This window comes from Callithrix jacchus, chromosome 6, assembly GCF_049354715.1.
Source record: "Callithrix jacchus isolate 240 chromosome 6, calJac240_pri, whole genome shotgun sequence".
Classification (NCBI taxonomy): Eukaryota; Metazoa; Chordata; class Mammalia; order Primates; family Cebidae; genus Callithrix; species Callithrix jacchus.
This window is the reverse complement of record NC_133507.1, coordinates 63,190,573-63,209,659: the sequence shown is the minus strand read 5'-3', so window position 1 is coordinate 63,209,659 and position 19,087 is coordinate 63,190,573. Positions and strand designations below refer to the sequence as shown.

The window sequence follows — 19,087 nt, the reverse complement described above, 5'->3', positions numbered from 1 at the left end:
GCCAAAAGTTCAGCTGATGCACGAATCAGGGATACACAATTATTGTAGAAAGACGAAGTCACACTCCAAGGAGATCATCTAAAGGAAAATAAGCAAAGGGGCCTGTAAATACTGTAGGCAAGGTTTAAGGAGAAATCAAGGGATTCTGCATCTAAGACTGAAGGGACAAGAAGGGAATAGTTACCAAAATTTCCCTAGAGATTAGATGTCGATGTAAGAAACATTTATAAAAATTGTGACCATAGGCAAAGAATAGAAACTACACCCAGTGCCTGGGGAGGTAGTAAACACTTGGTCTAGTGCTTCCCATTGGTCAAACCCAATCAGAAGCCAGAGGTCAGGAGAACCCATTGGAGCAGCTCTTGTGAGTGAGTATCTAATAGCTTAGGGCAAGGAGAAGAGTGATAAAGAGCAGTCTGGCACAGCGAAAGGAAGGTATCCAATACAGCTGATAGTTACAAATATACCACTCTGACAAATTTCATTCATTTGTCAATCAATGTTGCTTAGTAGTGCTTTCTAAGATAATGAAAATGTAATAAATTTGTGCTGTCAAATATGGTAGACTCTAGATACAGGTTTTCATTGAATAATTGAAATGTTCCTAGTGGGAGTTAGAAACTGAACTTTTAATTTTATTTGCTAATTAATTTAAATTTGAACAGCTACATGACTGGTAGCTACTGATACAGATCTAGGTAATTTTTTCTTCTTTGCTGTGCATTAGAATCAGCTGAAGGACTTGCTAACAAAAGCCCCACTCCCATAATTTCTGATTTAATCTAGACTAGGGCCACTGAATATGCATTTCTGAAAAATTTCCAGACACATCATATTAAAATGTTAGAAACTAAAGGCAGAACAATCTGGAATGCAGCCAGAGAGAGATGGATGATACAGCCAGAGATGGATGATGGTGATAGATGCAGCTGATTCATATTTTCATTAAATCCCACATTGACTTCAAATGTACATCGAGTTGCAAATTGACACTGAAATTCAATCATAGCACATAGGTAGATCTGAGCACACAATACACTGATGTCAAGGAAATGATTCTAAATAAGAAACACAGTAATATGAAATTGTAAAACAAGAATGAGAAGCATTAGCCCCCCAAAATCCTGTACACAACATAGATGTACTTTTTAAAGAAAAATCCTCCTAGATAAATCCAGTTTTCAACTGTAAATGTGAACCCACGGAGCATAGTTTTTTTTTCAGGATTCAAGATGTACATGTGCTTCTTTATTACATGGGTATTACATGATTAATGGTGAAGAGTATGTTTCCAGTGTACCTACCACCCAAATACTGAACATTATACCCAAAAGGTAATTTGTCAATCCTCGTCTCCCTTCCACCTTCCTTGCCTTAGAGTCCCTAGAGTCCATTATCCCACTTTTAAGTGAGAACGTAAGATATTTTACATTCTCTAGTAGCCGTAATTCTTAAAGATTGGCTGAATAGAATTCTTCTATAGGAAAGATGAATAAAAGAAGTCATGGAGCATCAGGAAGGAGAAGTAATAATGCAAAAAACAGAAATTTAGGTACATACAATTAGCTTAATAAATAAGTGCTGTTTGATGATTGGAACAAAATTGTAGCATCATCTGATTCTCATAACGATATTATAAAAATGGGGAAGAAAAGGGACATAAATAGGAGTAATGTTTTCACACTTCACTCAAAAGGTTAAAATAGTGATATCAGTAGACTCATAAAGAGATAGATAGTGAGACAGATACAGTAATACTCAGAACAACAACTACCAAAAATATACAAAAAGATACACTTAAAATCACTATAATTAAACCAGATGAAATTTTAACATATGTTCCAGAAACATGTAGGAAGAAGTGAAAAGAGAAACAGAGGTCTGAGTTCAGAGGAAACAAACAGAAAACAAATAATAAATGGCAATCTTAAGTACTGGTATATCAATAATTGCCTTAAATGTAAGAGGTCTAAATACACCAACAAAAATGGATTAAAATATACACCTCAGCTAAAAGCTGCTTACAAGAAACTCCCTTCAAATTCAATGACATACATAGGTTGAAAGTAAAATAATGAAAAAAATTGCCATGCAAACCTTAATGAAAAGAAAAACAAGAATGGGCTACATTGTTATCTGATAAAGCTGACCTCAGAGGAAATCAGGAAGAATACCAGTCATATATATATATATATATATATATATATGCATCAAACAACAGAGTTTTGAAATACATGTAATAAAATCTTAGAGTGCTGAAAGGAGAAACAACGCAGAAAACTTCATAATTGTAGTTGGGAATTTCAATAGCTCCTCAGAAGGTGGTAAAACACTAGACAGAAAATCAGCAAATATTCTATATTTTTATTATCTGAACAACATAATCAATGAACAGAATCTGATAAACTTCTTGCAATATTTCATCCAACAGTTGCAAAACACATTTTCTCCAAGTGTCCATGAAGCAGTTACTAAGATAGTGTATTCTCTGACCACAATGGATTAAAATTATAAATTAACAACATAAAACAAAAGAAATATCTTCAAATTTGTAGAAATTAAACAGCCCACTTCTGAATAAGATGAAGCCTTAAAGGAAATAAAAAAATACATAGAAGTGAATGAAAAATATTATATCAAAATATGTAGAATGCAACTAAAATAGTGTCAAAAAGAAAATTTTTAATATTAAAGGATATATTGGCTATGAAGAAATGTCTCAAAACGCCCCTGATTCTCTAACTCAAGAAATTATAAACAGAAAAATAAATATAAAGTCAGCAGAAAGAATGAAATAACAAAGATAATAGCAGAAACCAATAGAACAGAAAAATGGGAAACGACAAGAAAAATCAATAAAACAAAAGGCTATTTTTAAAAAGTCAACAAAATTGATAAACTTCTTAATAAAAGTAAAATACATCCCATATTAATGAATAAGGAAAAATTAGGCAAAAATGCCCAAATGATTCCCTTTGATAGGGTTTTGATGTTTGCCCCATCAAAATCCCAGCTTACTTTTTTTGTAGAAGTTAATAAGCTTATCATAAAATGTAAGTAGAAACAGGACAGGTCCTAGAATAGCCTAACTATCTTGAAAAAAAGTAGAACAAAGTTGAAGGAGTTGTATCTTCTTATTTCCAAGCTTACTACACAACTACTGCAATCAAAACAGTTTGGTAATGGAAAAAGAATATATATATAGGTCAAAGGAACAGAGAATCCAGAAATGAACCATTACATTTATGGTCAATTGATTTCAGCAAGGGTTTCAAGACAACTGAATGGGGAAAGAACAATATTCAACAAATGGTGCTGGGACAACTGGAGAACAACATGCAAAATCATGATCTTAGATCTCTTCCTTAAACCATACACACACAAAATTAACTCAGAAGCACAAACTTAAATATAAATACTAAAAGCACAAAACTCTTAGAAGAAAACATAAGAGTAAATTATTACAAACTTGATTAGACAATAGTTTCTCAAATATCTAAAAAGTACAAGTGAAAGCTTGATAAATTGGACTTCAATAATATTAAAACTTTTGTATATCTAAAGACACAATCAAGAAAGTGAAGACAACCCATATAATGTGAGAAAAATATTTGCAAATCATATGTCTAATAAAAAACTGCTATCCCAAATGTAGGAAGAACAGCAATAAAGATAAATAATTCAATTAAAAGTAGGCAATGGATTTGAATAGGCATCCCTCCAAGGAAGATATAGAGATATCCAGTAAACTCATGAAAATCTTCTCAACATAATTAGCCATTAGAATAGTGCAAATCAAGACTACAACGAGAAACTACTTCATTCTCAGGATTGTTATAAAAAATATAGATAACAAATATTCACAAGGATGTGAAAAAATTGGCACCTAAATGTATTGCCAGTGGGAACATAAAATGGTGCAACAGTTCTGAAAACCAGTAGAGCAGTTTGTCAATAAATTAAACATAGTGGTACCAATTTCACCTCTAAGTACACAGTGAAGAGAATTGAATAATGTGTCTACCCAAAAACTTGTACACTAATGTTCACAGCAGTATTATTCATAATACGCAAAATGTGGAAACAACCCAAGTGACAAATGGATAAATAAATTATAATGTATCTACATACTTAAATATTATTCAGCAATAAAGAGAAATGAAGTATTGATATCTGCTACAACATTTAAAATATTGTGCTAAATAAAGAAGCCAGTCACAAAACAAATCACATATTTACAGTCTCACAAGCACTGTATATAAAGAAAATGTGGTTCATTATAGATCATGTAATACTATGCAGCCATAAAAAAGAACAAGTTAATGTCCTTTGCTGGGACATGGATGGAGTTGGAGGCTATTATCCTTAGAAAAGTAACACAGAAATAGAAAACCAAATACTCTATGCCCTCATTAATAAGGAGTTAAATGATGAGAACACATGGACACATAGAGGGGAACAACACACCCTGGGGTCCTATTGGGGGATAGAAGGTGGGAGGAGGGAGAGGATCAGGAAAAATAACTAATGAGTACCAGGCATACTACCTGAGTGATGAACAAATATGTACAGCAAACCCCTATGACACAAGTTTACCTGTGGAACAAACCTGCACTTGTACCCCTGAACTTAGAATAAAAGTTAAACAAAAAGAAAAAAGATCACATACTGTATATTCCATTAATACAAATGGTCTAGAACAGACAAATCTATATAGAGAGAAAGTAAATTAGTGGTTTTCTAGGGTTAGGTGGTGGTAGAATATGGAGTGACTCTCAACAGAGATAAAAATATTATAAACTTAGATTGCAGTGATGCTTGTACAGCTCTTTTAATAGACTAAACCATTTAATCATACACTTTACAAGGAGAATTTCATTGTATGTTGTGTCTCAATAAATACATTTTTAAAAGAATGATTGATAGACAATACAAGCAATTTAATGTATAAGATATATTTTGCTCAGTAATCGAGAAAGCCCACTTTAAGTGTTCTCCCTTTTTTTTTTTTTTTTTTTGAATTTTAGAGACAGGATCTCACTATGTTGCCCAGGCTGGTTTTGAACTCCGGGACTCAAGCAATCCTTCCACCTAGGCCACCCAAAGTGCTGAGATTCCAGAAATGAGCCACTGCACCCAGTCTAAGTGTTCCTTTGAGGTCATCTCAACCTTAACCCTCTTGTGTTGTCATTTTTCTTTCCCTCATATGAACACATCCTAGAATTCAACTCTACCATCTCACGCAATTTTCTGAATGCTTTTTGCATAAACATACAAGTAGAGAGACTTAGGGTTTATGGACTCTATTTTTCATACTTCTATATTAGCTGTTACTTCAGCTTAGGATGTCATTCCTCATTTTCATCATGACCCCCAATAAAATACCATTTACTTTAACACTTAGCTCAAGATTCAGCCTTTCTGCTAAGTTCAGTAAGACTTTCCACTAGCCGTTGATGAGGATTTCCATTATTGGAAGGAAGTTAACAAATGTTCCCAACATGATGTTTTACTTGTCACACTGAGAAAGGACTTTTTAAGGATAAGAACAATCTTACTTATCTCTAAATTTTTGTGTCTAATACCTAGGAGGTGCTCAGCAGATTTTTATAAAAGGAGAAAACAGAGGGAGAAAATAAGAAAAGATAATGATAAAATTGTATATAAATGTGAACTGAGTACTTATGGATCATTTGAAGGTGTGGACTTTCAAATAGCCTAGACTAGAATCCAGGAGTATAGGTTATGCCACCTGGATAGTGAGTAGAACCCAAGGCTAGAGTTGAGATTGAATTCTTTGAGCCAGTGTGTGATTATAAGTAATTGAACATAGAGGTTTCCATACAGATAAAATTATTAAGTATCTAAGCCTGAAAGTTTTAGTTTACCTAACATAAAGATGAAAATTTCCACCTGTGGAGTGAAGACTCACTCATTCACTGGAGTTCTTTATTGACCATTATGTCTAAGAATGCAGACCCAGAATTTATGGAAAGAAACTGTTAAGAGAAGAGAAATTTCGCACTTTGGGAGGCCGAGGTGGGCAGATCACGAGGTCAAGAGATCAAGACCATCCTGGCCAACATGGTGAAACTTCATCTCTACTAAAAATACAAAAAAAAAAAAAAAAAAAAGCTGGGCGTGGTGGTGCGCGCCTGTAGTCCCAGCTACTCGGCAGGCTGAGTCAAGAGAATTGCTTGAACCCGGGAGGCGAAGGTTGCAGTGAGCCAAGGTCACGCCACTACACTCCAGCCTGGTGCCTGGTGACGGAGTGAGACTCTGCCTCAAAAAAAAAAGAAAAAACAGAAAAGAAATTTCAAAACCAAAGGGAAAAATAAAGCATGCCCAGAGTAATTCTGCTCTGAAAAGGGACTCAAGATGTCCAGAGTAATTCTGTTCAGATTTTCTAGCTAATCTCGGCAATAGGAGTTTCAACACCTCCTTGGTTCGTATCTCTTTATTCTGCAGGCTGAAGAACTATTAGCTGGATTTCTAGGTCTCATCTCTGTGGTGAACTCCTCTCCTTACAAGTGCCTCTGTGTTGAATGAAATTGCCTTCTTTAATTGATAAAGTCCTCCTTTTTCTGCAGGGGCCCATGTTACTCACTTCACCTCTGATATCCAACACAGAACCCATTATTCCTGCCTGCATGTATATTACAATACAGGCCCATAGTATAAAAATTATCATGTATTATAACCAGCTGCTGCACAGTTATGTTTCCCCCCAGCAGTCAGTATGCTCTTCAGTCTCAGATATATCTTTATCTAAATAGGATCTGAGTTTACCTTTAGTATTCAGCATTCACAAAATGTTGAATTTTTCATTTCTATAATTTTATCCCTTCTGCCTTCCCTTTTTCCGGGGAATGTCTCTACTTTTAAAATTTCCTCCACCAAGTGAGGGAAAATGAGACAGAGGGAGATGGAGAGAGAGAGAGAGAGTGAGAGAGTGAGTGTGAGAGAGAGTACATTAAGGCTCTGTAACTGGACCTTGTTTAGAGTCCTCACCTTTTTACTTACAAGGTCTCTGCCATATAAAAACTTCGTATCCTTTCTAAACCTAATTTTCTTCATCTATAAACTGAGTGTGATCACTTCATGCATTTTTCTTTCCCTCATATGAACACATCCTAGAATCCAACTAATGTGCAAGAAGAGTAATCACTTCTTCATGCATGATAAATACGTAGGATAAGGCTGGGCAGAAAAGTGTGCTCAGTAAGTGGTAGCTGTTACCATTATCTTTAAAACAATTTCAAGTGTATTAAATTTGTTAATGAAGCACAGTGGAATTTTTGAAGATGTAGAAATTGATAAATAGTAGTGTACCAAAAAATGTCATTTCAGTATTATCTTCCAGAAAGTAAATTCTAATAATATGAAAATATATCTAGTAAGATTATCATTATAATTTTGATAAGGAGTACTCTTTTTACATCTTGTTAATGTATAGGAGCCTCTGGTAAGCATGCCAAAATTTATTTTACAAAATTACATGATCTAAAGAAAGTACAACTGTTTCTATTTTTAAGTCTGAATAAACAAACTTTAATGTAAACCTTATTTTTAAAAAATATACTACATAAAATTGCCAAACTGACATAAAATTAAAAACAAACATAGCTTAATGTGGTTAACAAGTTATATTTATTATTTTCTATAGTATGTAAAAAGTAAGATATGTTGTTAAGACTTCATTAAAAATAATTCTTTACACAGCTTTTGGAAGGTAACTGGCAAACACAGTTTATAAGAAAAAGATACGCTTTTCAACCTAAAATCAGCGTATCATCTTTATGCAATTAACAGAAGCAAGTTATAATTTAATTTAAGTATCTGAAGCAGTTTCCACAGTAGAGCATTCCTAAGAAATAGAAAACTGAGAAGCTTGGATGAAGCACCAGCTATCACATTGTCACCTTTTTAACACTGGTTCCTCACTGGTCCCCATAACATAACATAACAGAGAGCAGGAGGAGAAAGGGAAGGAACACTTATAGAAAAAAAAAAAAAAAACCTGAAATTACACTTGCTTAGGGCATTCCCCAAAGGCATCTTGGTTAGGTTATTTAATTTCTTAGGGGCAGAAAAAGATGATAATAGTTAAGGCTTGAGATCATGCATTCAGAATAAAATACAATTACTGATACATAAAATATACTGAATGCTATATAAAATATTAAAGGATGACATTTAAGTCAATAATACACAGATTTTCTTTCTGAATCTTTTAGGGCCTAGTAGGCACATTGAAATCAATCTTCATACAGTTGAAATAACTCTTAAAATCTCAAACAACATGGAAGTAAATGACTATATCTGTATCAATAAGTCAAAGGACAACTGTCTATGCCTATCTTTAAAAAATAATTTCAATAGTGAAAACTAATGTTTAGGATTTTAAAGTTCTTTAAATATAAAGCATTTTATAGAGTATTAATGTATGTGATGAGATTAGAAAGCTTGAAAATATAAATATATAAGGGAAAACTCACCTGTACAAACTAATGTTATAAAACAACAACCAATTTAAGCTTTTGTCTCCTAATTCATAGTTCTCATAGTTTGAGTGAACATTGTCTTTCTCTAAGTTATAAAGAATTATAAAGTAGAGTGAAAAGTACTTTAAAGTGGCCACAAAATCCTAATTAAGGGTCAAGACACTATGGAAATCCCTGTACATTATAATAATAATGCTCAACTTTTCTAATTCATATTTCAACATACATTTGTCAGATCTTACATATTCAATTTTACATTAGAAATAATTGGTAAAAATACATCAATTTCATAGTAAGGTAAAGCTTGAGTCTGTTAACCTATTACCTATTAGGTCATTTTTAGTAAATGTATACTATCTAAAAAAATAGATGTAAATAAGAAGAAAACACAAAAAATTTTAGGTCACAACTCTCCTTTATGCTTCTTCTTTTATGGATCTGTTCTGTTCAAGAGTCAGAGCTTAGGTGGAACTAGCCAAAGAGAATGAGAAACCAGGAGCCAGAGAACAGTGAAATCCTTTTCATTGCCAGTTCCAAAATAAAAAGAAAACAAGAACAAACAAAAATGAACATAGAGCTTCAACCAATCTTTTTCAAATGCAATGTTAATCACCCCAGGAATCTCTGTGATTGATCTCAAAGACACTTCTAAGTAACTGCCCTCTCCTTCTTCCAATTGGCGTTTGTCTAGGCAAGTTTATGATTTAATGGCCAGTAGCATTTCACCATCACATATCAGAAAATTATTTGCTTATTTGTAAGTAAATCTTTATAGTGGCCACTTGAAGCCCACTAAATTAGACATAAAATATAAAAAGAAAGCCCCTGCTGCTGAGTATCTATATCACCGTTTCCCTTCGTTCCCTAGAAGGTACGAATAATATAAACCACCCAAAGAAAACAAACATGAGATTGTCAAATGGCCACTTTAACCTGCTTTAAACTCACTGCAGCAATATTAAGGGTTGTCTTGATTGGTTAGATATAGTGCTAAAAAGTCAATTTTGCATGAAGTCTTGTTAATACAAGCTTAATTACCATGGGTTGTAAAGAACTGATCATTATCTCGACTTTTTTTGATTTCTTTATTTCTGGTTTAAGCTTTAAATATTTTTCAGATATGTGAAGAAAATTGCAAAGAGGTGGTAAGTGGGATTAGATCTGGCTTTAAATAGGTGATTTTTCGTTAGCTTTGTTAAAATAGGCACCTTCTTTAGTAGCAGGAACATCTCTATCACCATCTATCATATGAATATCTGATGTATTTTTGTCCTTTTGCCTCAAGCGGTAATTTTTGTAAGCACGTTGAATGATGGTTGCTGAAACTGCCTCTTGCTTTCGTTTCAAAGTAGTTGTAATTGGCTCACATGTGATCTTAAAAGGGTTAGCTAACAAAAACCCTGATTCTATCTCTGAAAGAACTTTCTCCATCCTCACATCTTGACCCATAACTCTCTTTGTAAAAGCAAGTAAGATATCAAGGCAATGAATTCTGTCCCCAACAGCCATGGGGAGGTCCAAAGCAATAAGCTGGCCCTTGTTTGGTTTTGCCATGAAAAGAGGAGGATCAAGAGCAGCTGCAAAATCTGAAAGCTTACTGGAGTCTATGTACTGGGTCCTATCAGGATCAAACCTTTTCCATACCTGAAAAAATTTCCTAAAATCATCTTCACTCAAAGTCCTGTTTTTCTTCTTAGAAGCAATAGTTAAAAACTCCATGACAACAACAATATACATATTTACAATGATTACCCATGATATGAGGATGTAACTGACAAAATACAAAATCCCAACAGAAGGGTTCCCACAATCTCCTCTAACTTGAGTCCCAGGGTTAATTTTATCAGGATCACAGTCAGACCATTTACTGTTGAAAATTGCAACAAGCATCCCATCCCAACCAGCAAATATCGCAACTTGGAAAAGACAGAGCATACTGCTGCCAAAGGTTTCAAAGTTAGACACATCATTAATTCCAGCTTCTTTTTTAACATAGGCAAAATTATACATTCCAAATATGGCATAGATGAACATGACCAGGAAGATGAGAAGAATGAGGTTCAATAATGCTGGGAGGGAGAGCATCAAAGGAAGCATGAGATTATGAAACACCTTTGGTCCTTTTCCAAGACGCAGGATGTGGATGATCCGTGAGAGAAGTATCAGTTTCACAAGTGAAGGAGGCACAAGATAGTAGCCTACTGTCATAGGCAGACATAGTCCTGGGGGTGGGAAAAGATAAGGCAGGCTATGCAATTATTCAGATACAATTATGTTTCAAAGACTATAAATTATTTTATACTTAATTGTTTTTCCCTATATTTTATTAATCCTTTAATTATTCCTTCCATTTTACTAATCATTCTCATTTAACAGTTAGCATGTTGAACGTTCAGATCAGCCAAACACCAATTGTATCAATGCTCAGGTATCTACATAAATTTCAAAAATTATTTTTCTGTAACATCATCTTAAGAGTATTATAGATCAAGTTCTTCTGGAATTACAGATGACCTGATCCTATAATCTAGGACAATAGTCATAATTTTTTTATTGCTATTGGATGAAGACATTTAGTTCCATGCAACCTTGATTGAATGCCTAATAAATTTATCACACAAATATGCAAAGATTAATTACATAATTTCTGTCTTCAGAAAACTTATAATTTAGAATTATTTTAAACTGGACATTTAAAATAATTATAAGGCAGAAAGATTTAATTGATAAATATAATTATAGAAATGTCTAGCATTCAGTAATTCATAGATTATAATTTAATTTTTTTATTTCCTAAATAGTACTGGGGCTCCAGCAACTTTAAATGTGAACTGAATAAAAAAGTCTTTGTTTAGAACTTTTTTGTAGCTGTGGTAGTTGATGAGTAAAATATGGCAGTGATTAACACAAGAAATGTAAAACAAGGTAAAATTATAATTACAAAGGTATAAGAGATATTCTCTGGAAGCATCAGAGAGAATGTAGTTTATTTTAAAGAGTTGAGACGGTAGTGGAAAGAAGAATCCCATGAGGCTTCTAAGTGATATGGTAGGTTTGTTGAATCTGGAGGAATCATGTCTCACATTTGTGTTAAACTTGGTCTCTGCCTAAGACAACATTTCCCTCTGATGTTCTATCCTTACCCTATCTCTATTCATTCCCATCACTAAATTTTTTTAACCCAATTTCTTTTTTTTTTCAAGGGTGCGTTTTTTTTTTAATTTTTTTCCTTATTTTTTCTAAAGAAACCCACCTGGATACATGTGCTGAACATGCAGTTTTTTTACACAGGTATATATGTGCCATGGTGGTTTGCTGCACCTCTCAACCAGTCCTCTAGGTTTCCTCCCCTCACTCCCCAGCCTCCAACAGGCACTCGTGTGTGTTGTTCTCCTCCCTGTGTTCTCATTGCTCAACTCCCACTTATGAGTGAGAACATGCGGTGTTTGGTTTTCTGTTCCTGTTTTAGTTTGCTGAGGATGATGGCTAAATCTGCCTCTATCTTGAACACTATTTCCCTTGCAACCTTCTCAAATGCAGGGAGCTCATTTTTCCCCACTCCACTTTCCTCGGGTCAGAAAGAAAAAAATATATATCTTTCTTTCTTTCTAAAGTGATTTCTGGTCACTTTTCCTTCCTATTATTTTTATAAAGAAAAAATAAAATAAGTTTTTGACACTTTGTGGATCATGTCATTCAATTACATCATTTCCTACCACTCCTTGGTTTTATGGTCTACTCATTCTTCATTCATTTTCATTGAAGACTTCAATAATTGACTTACTGTCTCTCATTTCACCTTAGCACCTACTGTCAACAACCCATTTAAAAGCCAGTTTCTGTCTTTGGTCTTCTCACGTTATTACACTCTTCTCCATCATTTTACAAATCCACATTTATAACCACGTTCTGGACCCAGGATACCCTGCCTTCTGAAACTTCAAACTGTTTTCTCTCTGACTGCAATTGCTTTTCCTTTCAGTTCTCTGACGAAGTTCTCTTCATTCTCATAGGACTCTATGAGAGTCCTATGGCATCAATCCTCTGCCTTCTTCCAATCAGCTCCTTCCTGTCTTCATGTACTTTTCTATCAGTTTTTTCTAATAGCTTCTTCTTTTCTGAAGCTTCTTACATTTTCTCAGTACTTAGTTGCATTGTTTCCACTATCAACTGAATGAGTGACTATTTGGAAGCACATCTGGGCAAACAGTTTATCTACATTTTCTACTACACAATACATAGGATAATAAACTCTTAAATATTGTTTCTACTCTCACGGAACTTACATCCTAATATGTGTGTTATCCCCCCTAACAGCAGAAACAGTAAACTCTTAAATATTGATGCAATAAACTCTTAAATATTGTTTCTATTCTCATGGAACTTACATCCTAATATGTGTGTTGGGGAAGCAGACAATCTTCTCTCTATCTGAAACTCTTTGACCCTAAATTCTCTGCCTGGCTATCTCCTTACCTAAAAAGTCTCTGAGTAGATTTCACATCTTGCATAAAGTTTTCTCTTACCTCTACTTACTGATGAGGTCACCTCCTTCCGCTGTGCTGCTGCAGCACCCTGTGCCTTCCCTACCAAAACCTTAATAGCATGGTATTAAAATGCACTTTTTAATTGTCTGTATCCTTTAATAGACTCCAAACTATGTGTACACAGAAATTACGCCTATCTTGTTTACTACTGAATTTTTTGCATATAGCACAATATTTATTCATATAGAAAATAATCAAGTGTATTTATTAAATAAAAGAACGAGATCTCCAAAGTAAGAGAAAACAAGCAATAAATTTATTAAAGCTTGAAACTCTAGTGTGTGTAAATTATAAATAGTTTCAGAGATTAAGGGAAGGAAATAGTAGTGAACTTGAAAGGTTACATCATTCTAAGACATAAAATCTTTCTAGTGTCATCTAGAAAACTAATGTATATTAAAACATATATTATAAAACTAACATATATATGAAGGGGTGACTAAGCAGTCACCTAGTAGCTTGTGATGCAAAGTCTTTGTTATTCAAAAAATATTTTTGAACATCTTATCTCTATCTGGCATGGGTGGTATATGTATGAATACAAATGTGAAGCATTCCTGTTGAAAATTTTTTAAAAATCCCTACCTGTTTTGCTTATTAGGAGACTATATTTCATGAGATATTTACTGTAAGAGTTTGCTTGAATAATATTATTATGAATAAAATTTGACTAAACAAAATCTTACCTGTGATGGAGAAAATAACCACCATAAAATCAAAAATGTTCCATGCAATGGTGAAATAAAAACAACGGAAAGCAATGAGCTTCAGTATACATTCCATGGTATATAAAATAACAAAAATTAAGTTAATCCAGTAGAGAGCAATTTCCATTTGTAGACTATGTTCATCAGTGTCTATCATCATGGCTATTGCTTGGAAACATATAAGAACCATAACGATGACATTAAAAACTTGGCTTGTTACCAAGTCAAAAATGAATCCTTGGAGCTTGCTCTGTGGGAAAAAACAAACAAACAAACAAACAAAAAACAGGTGTAATAGTCCTATTAATGGGATACATATGCCTATATACAGTCTTTGTAACTCTACAGCTTTCTTTTCAAAATATATAGGAGAATAAGTGTGAACCTAAATTTTTGCCAAACTATAACATATAATCAAAACAAACAAAATGACCATTAAAAGCTTTGTCAAGGGACCCCAAAATTTTGTCAAAAGCATTTGTTAGGGTTTTAAAAAGAGATTATATAAAAAACACTTCTATTGAAGTTTCAAAAAATCTAGACATTTTCTTACTCGTGGGTGAGGTATTGGTCTTTGAGAGTCCTCATACATTAGCTTCTTCAGCCTGGAGTACTGTTTCCTCTGTTTAACAGTTATAAAGATATTTGAGCCTCCCAGGTAATGAAAGGAAAGAAAAAGAAATTAAAATTACACTTAATCCAAATTTTCCCTTATGTTAATATGCCTTTTAAAGACTTGGCAATTACTGATTTAATCCTCTAAAAAAGGCTTAACTGCAATGAATGAAATCATGTTTGAACATATCTGACTTTCTGCCAAAAATCCATAAAAAGCACATACAGAATTACATGCCAATAGTGACCAAAATTCAGTAATCTCAAAGCGCACTCTCCTAGAAGATTGTCAACCCTATTTCCACATATGGTTGTATAAAGGGACAAAGGAGAAACAGCAGGAGATATGTGGAAATATTTACTAAGAAAGGTTGAGCTCAATAGCTAAAGGAAAAGTTGGTCTGTGTCTTTTAGTAAGTAGAAATAAACAGAAATAATCATATGTGATCATTTTTATATGACTGTATATTGCTTTATTTTTCAAATACTATCAGAAAATATTTTTTACTATCATTCCAAAAGTACCTTGTGCTTGCTTCTTCACAGCACATTTGAGGGCTCATTCATTTCTGTGTTTCTAGTGCTAATTTCAGTATCTTATGTAATATATGTGAAGTGAATAATGTCATGTCCTAGGAATTAGGAACTATTTCTCTAAATTAGGACCTGGTCACTTAAATTGACAGCAGTCACCAATTCAAAGCCTAGAAGCAAATCCTAGTATATTATCTTACAGGGTCGATACTTGTAGAAAGCTAAAGCATCCAAACAAAATCACATTTTATCACTCAGCTCTCTACTCCTACTTCATTAGTGGAGACTCAAGAGTGATATACAGTAGTCTCCCCTCATCTGAAGTTTCACTTTCCACAGTGCCAGTTAGCCATGGTCAACCACAGTTGGAAATTATTACATGAAGAATTCTAAAAGTAAATAGTTAAATACATTTTAAATTCAAGTGGGTCTGAGTAGTTTGGTAAAATCTTGTGCCATCCTGCTCTGCAGAGACTGGGATGTGAATCATCCTTTTGTCCAGCATAGCCACTCGGTCTATGCCACCCACACATTAGTCACTTTGCAGCCATCTCTGTTATCGCAGCGATTGTGTTCAAGTCATCCTTATTTTAATTAATAACCCCCAAATGCAAGAGAAATGATGCTGGCATTCGGATGTGCCAAAAAGAAGCTGCAAAGTGGCAAAGTGCTTCTTTAAGAGAAAAGGTGAAAATGCTGGACTTAAGGAGAAAAAAAAACAGTATGTCAAGGTTGCTAAATCTATGTTATGAATTAATCTTCTGTTCATGAAATTGTGAAGAACAAAAAACTAATTATGCTTGATTTGCTGTTGTACCTCAAACTGCAAATGACCATGGTGCATGATAAGCCTTAGTCATGGAAAGGGCATCTTAACACGAACAGAAACGTGTTCTGATTTACAGCAATCAGGTTCGGTACTACCCTGTGGTTTGAGGTTTCATTGGATAAGGACTGTACCAGATTTTACACATGCTAAGTTTGATTACATGGCTGAAGATAAAATTTCAACATTAAACTATTCTTTGCTTTGACTTTTTTGGAAGGCTTTCCAAAAGAGATTAGGTACCTGTGTACAATAAGTTGACTTAGATGTCTTTTGAATTCTTTGCATTTGTGGAGGCCCTGAAAGGAGTCTCTTTTTAGAAATGGCATGAAACGTAGTTATTAAATTCTGTCTCTGAATTCTGTCTTATTGGGTTCAAGCACTCCTACTTAGGCCATCCAATTAGGATTTCTGACTCTCTCTACTTCTAGCAGAAAGAGCTACTCTAACTTAGAAAGGTGTCCATGCTGGCTATGATTATGAAGTCTACAAATCTAACAAAGTAAAAGAGTATTTTTTTCTTGAAATCTTCACGTTTGTGAAGATACAAAATTTTATTTACTGTAATTACTTTTTAGCACATCATTATTTTCAAAACATACAGACACTTGTAATTTTTAACTTTTAAACTTGACTGTGTAGTTCCTATTTTGGATTTAGAAATCAATGTAAAGATGAACATTTTAGCAATGTTCATCAGTGTGCAAGAACATTAATCATGATTTTTAAAAATACATGTCAAATAAAATGACATTAAGCTGAATCCAAAGTCAATTATTTGAAGCAGGGCATTTACATATATATATATATGCATGATTTTCTCAGACATTAGATAAACAAATAATATTTATACTTATCTTTATTTTATGCTTGTTGAAATTATCAACAATAGCACTAATCAGCATACTCAGTGGAAGAAATACTCCAAGTATAATAAAGTTGATAAAGTAATAATACATGTAGATGTTGTCTTCAAAACGAGGCTGCATATTTATCTATACATTTAAAATAAGCAAATTATTGATATCAGCTTTTTAAAAAAGGTTTTATAAAACAATTTATAACAAGAAAACCCAACAACACTACCTAAGGAACTGTTTTCATTTTTGCTCTTTGGCAAAAGCATATCACTGCTTTGTTTATTTGAATTTTAAACTTTATCTCATTCGTCACTGGTGCAAAGTCTGATAATCTTTCAAATGGGCCTTTGGGGCCTCAATCATTGTATAATAACCATGGAAGAATTTCATTGCCAATGAAATACCCAATCTGAAATGCATTTGATTTCTATTCATTATAACTGGTGTTCTGTGCTTGAATTACAAAAGTGACTTCGCTTGTATCCTAACAATGGCTTTAAAATGATATTATACTTACTGCAACAGAATCAATTGCTGAATTCATAATAGTGATCCATCCATTAAATGTTGCCTGTAAAAATGATATGCATTTATAAGTCTTATGAAAATTTATACTTCACGGAAAATGAAAAGTAAAATCTCAATCTGTTATTAGTACACTGAAACATTTGATACAGCCTTGCCACACTTCTACATACTGTGTAATTGGGATATTTAATATTTTCATTATTATACCATCTGTTAACAACTATTTCAGGTACTTAGTTTATTTGTAGTTAGTAACAAAATATTTTAAGATAAAATGACTAGAAAAAGATAAATAGAGAAACAGATATATAAACGGTCAATAATTACATGCTGCCATGTGTCATGGTGACTTGTGGCTGCTCTCTCACATATGCTTTTCTGTGAGAGAGATCAGAGGAATTGTTCACCCCCACTTCATATCTGCTAGATATTGAGTCACTGAGTAGCAGTTCCTCAAAATACTAAAGAGATAAAAACAAGTGACTTGGATGGGACCAAAGAATTATTACCTCTGAGAGTTAATATTTAGTGTCAATTTGATTGAAGGATGCAAAGTATTGCTCCTGGGTGTGGCTGTGAGATTGTTGCCAAAGGACATTAACATTTGAGTCAGTGGGCTGGGCAAGGCAGACCTACCCTTAATCTGATGGGCACAATCTTATTAGCTGCCAGTGAATATAAAGCAGGCAGAAAAACGTGAAAAGGCTAGACTGATCTAGGCTCCCAGCCTACATCTTTCTCCCATGCTGGATGCTTCCTGCCCTTGAACATCATACTTCAAGTTCTTCAGCTTTGAGACTCAGACTGGCTCTCCTTGCTCCTCAAGCTTGGAGACAGCCTATTGTGGGACCCTGTGATCATGTAAGTTAATACTTAACAAACTCCCATATATCTATATATCTATATCTATATATATCTCCTATTAGTGTGTATGTATGTGTGCGTGTGTGTGTATATATCCTATTAATATATATACATATAATGTATATACTGTTCCTTCAGGGAATCCTGACTAATACATTACCCTATAACATGATCAGTGGTGGTAAATATCCTTTGGGCCAGTACCTGTATTTCCTCTATTAAATTTTCCTGCATCTCTACTTCTTTCTTCCAATGGGACAGGGACAATATTTTTTTGTCTCTTTAAATGATTCTAGTGTTGTATGTCCCATTACATTTATCTACTAGTTGCTAAAATGTTTTATAACTAAATGTATTAATTTTACACACTTTGTCCTTTGCATTCAACCTACAATATGGATGAATATATAATTAACAAGGAAAAGTCAAAGGTGTACTTACTAGTTGAAGCAGAGAAAGGAAACCATTTCCAACATTATCAAAGTTCAGTTTTGCATTTTCCCATGGCATGGAATCATTAAACAGAAGGCTTTCACACTGACCCTTATTCATGACTTCAGATGAAGGAAACCTTTCTCCACTTGTTGGGTCAATGCATTCATAGAACGTGCCAGCAAATAAGTGTATTCCCATGATACTAAAAGTCAGCCAGATCATCAGGCAGACAAGAAACACATTCAAAGTAGGTAAGGTTGTTTTGATCAAAGCTCTCACAACCACCTGGCATATTTAAAAAAATGTAAACTTTAGATAAGAAATGTGAAATTGATCAGACTGAAAAATACTAATTGATACAATGTCATACGTTAAAAAAAGAACCTAGAAGGCCATATCTAAAGATTTAACAGCCCACATGCTGGTACTGAAATAATCTAAATAGCAACTGAATTATTATTTTAAAAAATACTTTCAAATCTAGATATTCTTAAAATGTTTGTACTAAAAAATCATTAAATGAAAACAGAGCTGATTAGCACAAATACTAAAATACTAGAATAAGTAATTATTTCACTGGCTTAATATATATGCACATATTATATATTTTATATATAATATCTATTATTTATCAAGATATACAATATGTATGTTATATATCTATCTT

The 19,087-nt window shown here is 33.6% G+C and overlaps 1 protein-coding gene across 3 annotated transcripts in view; it reads right to left on the bottom strand.

The window, feature by feature from the left end:
• Positions 1-7,631: 7,631 nt before the first annotated feature.
• Positions 7,632-19,087, bottom strand: part of SCN7A (sodium voltage-gated channel alpha subunit 7) — a 97,691-nt gene continuing 86,235 nt past the window's right edge. For all 3 annotated transcript variants that reach the window (XM_054257579.2, XM_054257578.2, XM_078327457.1), the window contains 6 exons: positions 18,427-18,705; positions 17,111-17,164; positions 16,591-16,728; positions 14,312-14,416; positions 13,738-14,008; positions 7,632-10,726 (listed from right to left, as the gene is read on the bottom strand). In XM_054257579.2, coding sequence (XP_054113554.2) covers positions 9,672-10,726; positions 13,738-14,008; positions 14,312-14,416; positions 16,591-16,728; positions 17,111-17,164; positions 18,427-18,705 — 1,902 coding nt within the window. In that variant the 3' untranslated portion in view covers positions 7,632-9,671. The remainder of the gene's footprint in view (positions 10,727-13,737; positions 14,009-14,311; positions 14,417-16,590; positions 16,729-17,110; positions 17,165-18,426; positions 18,706-19,087) is intronic.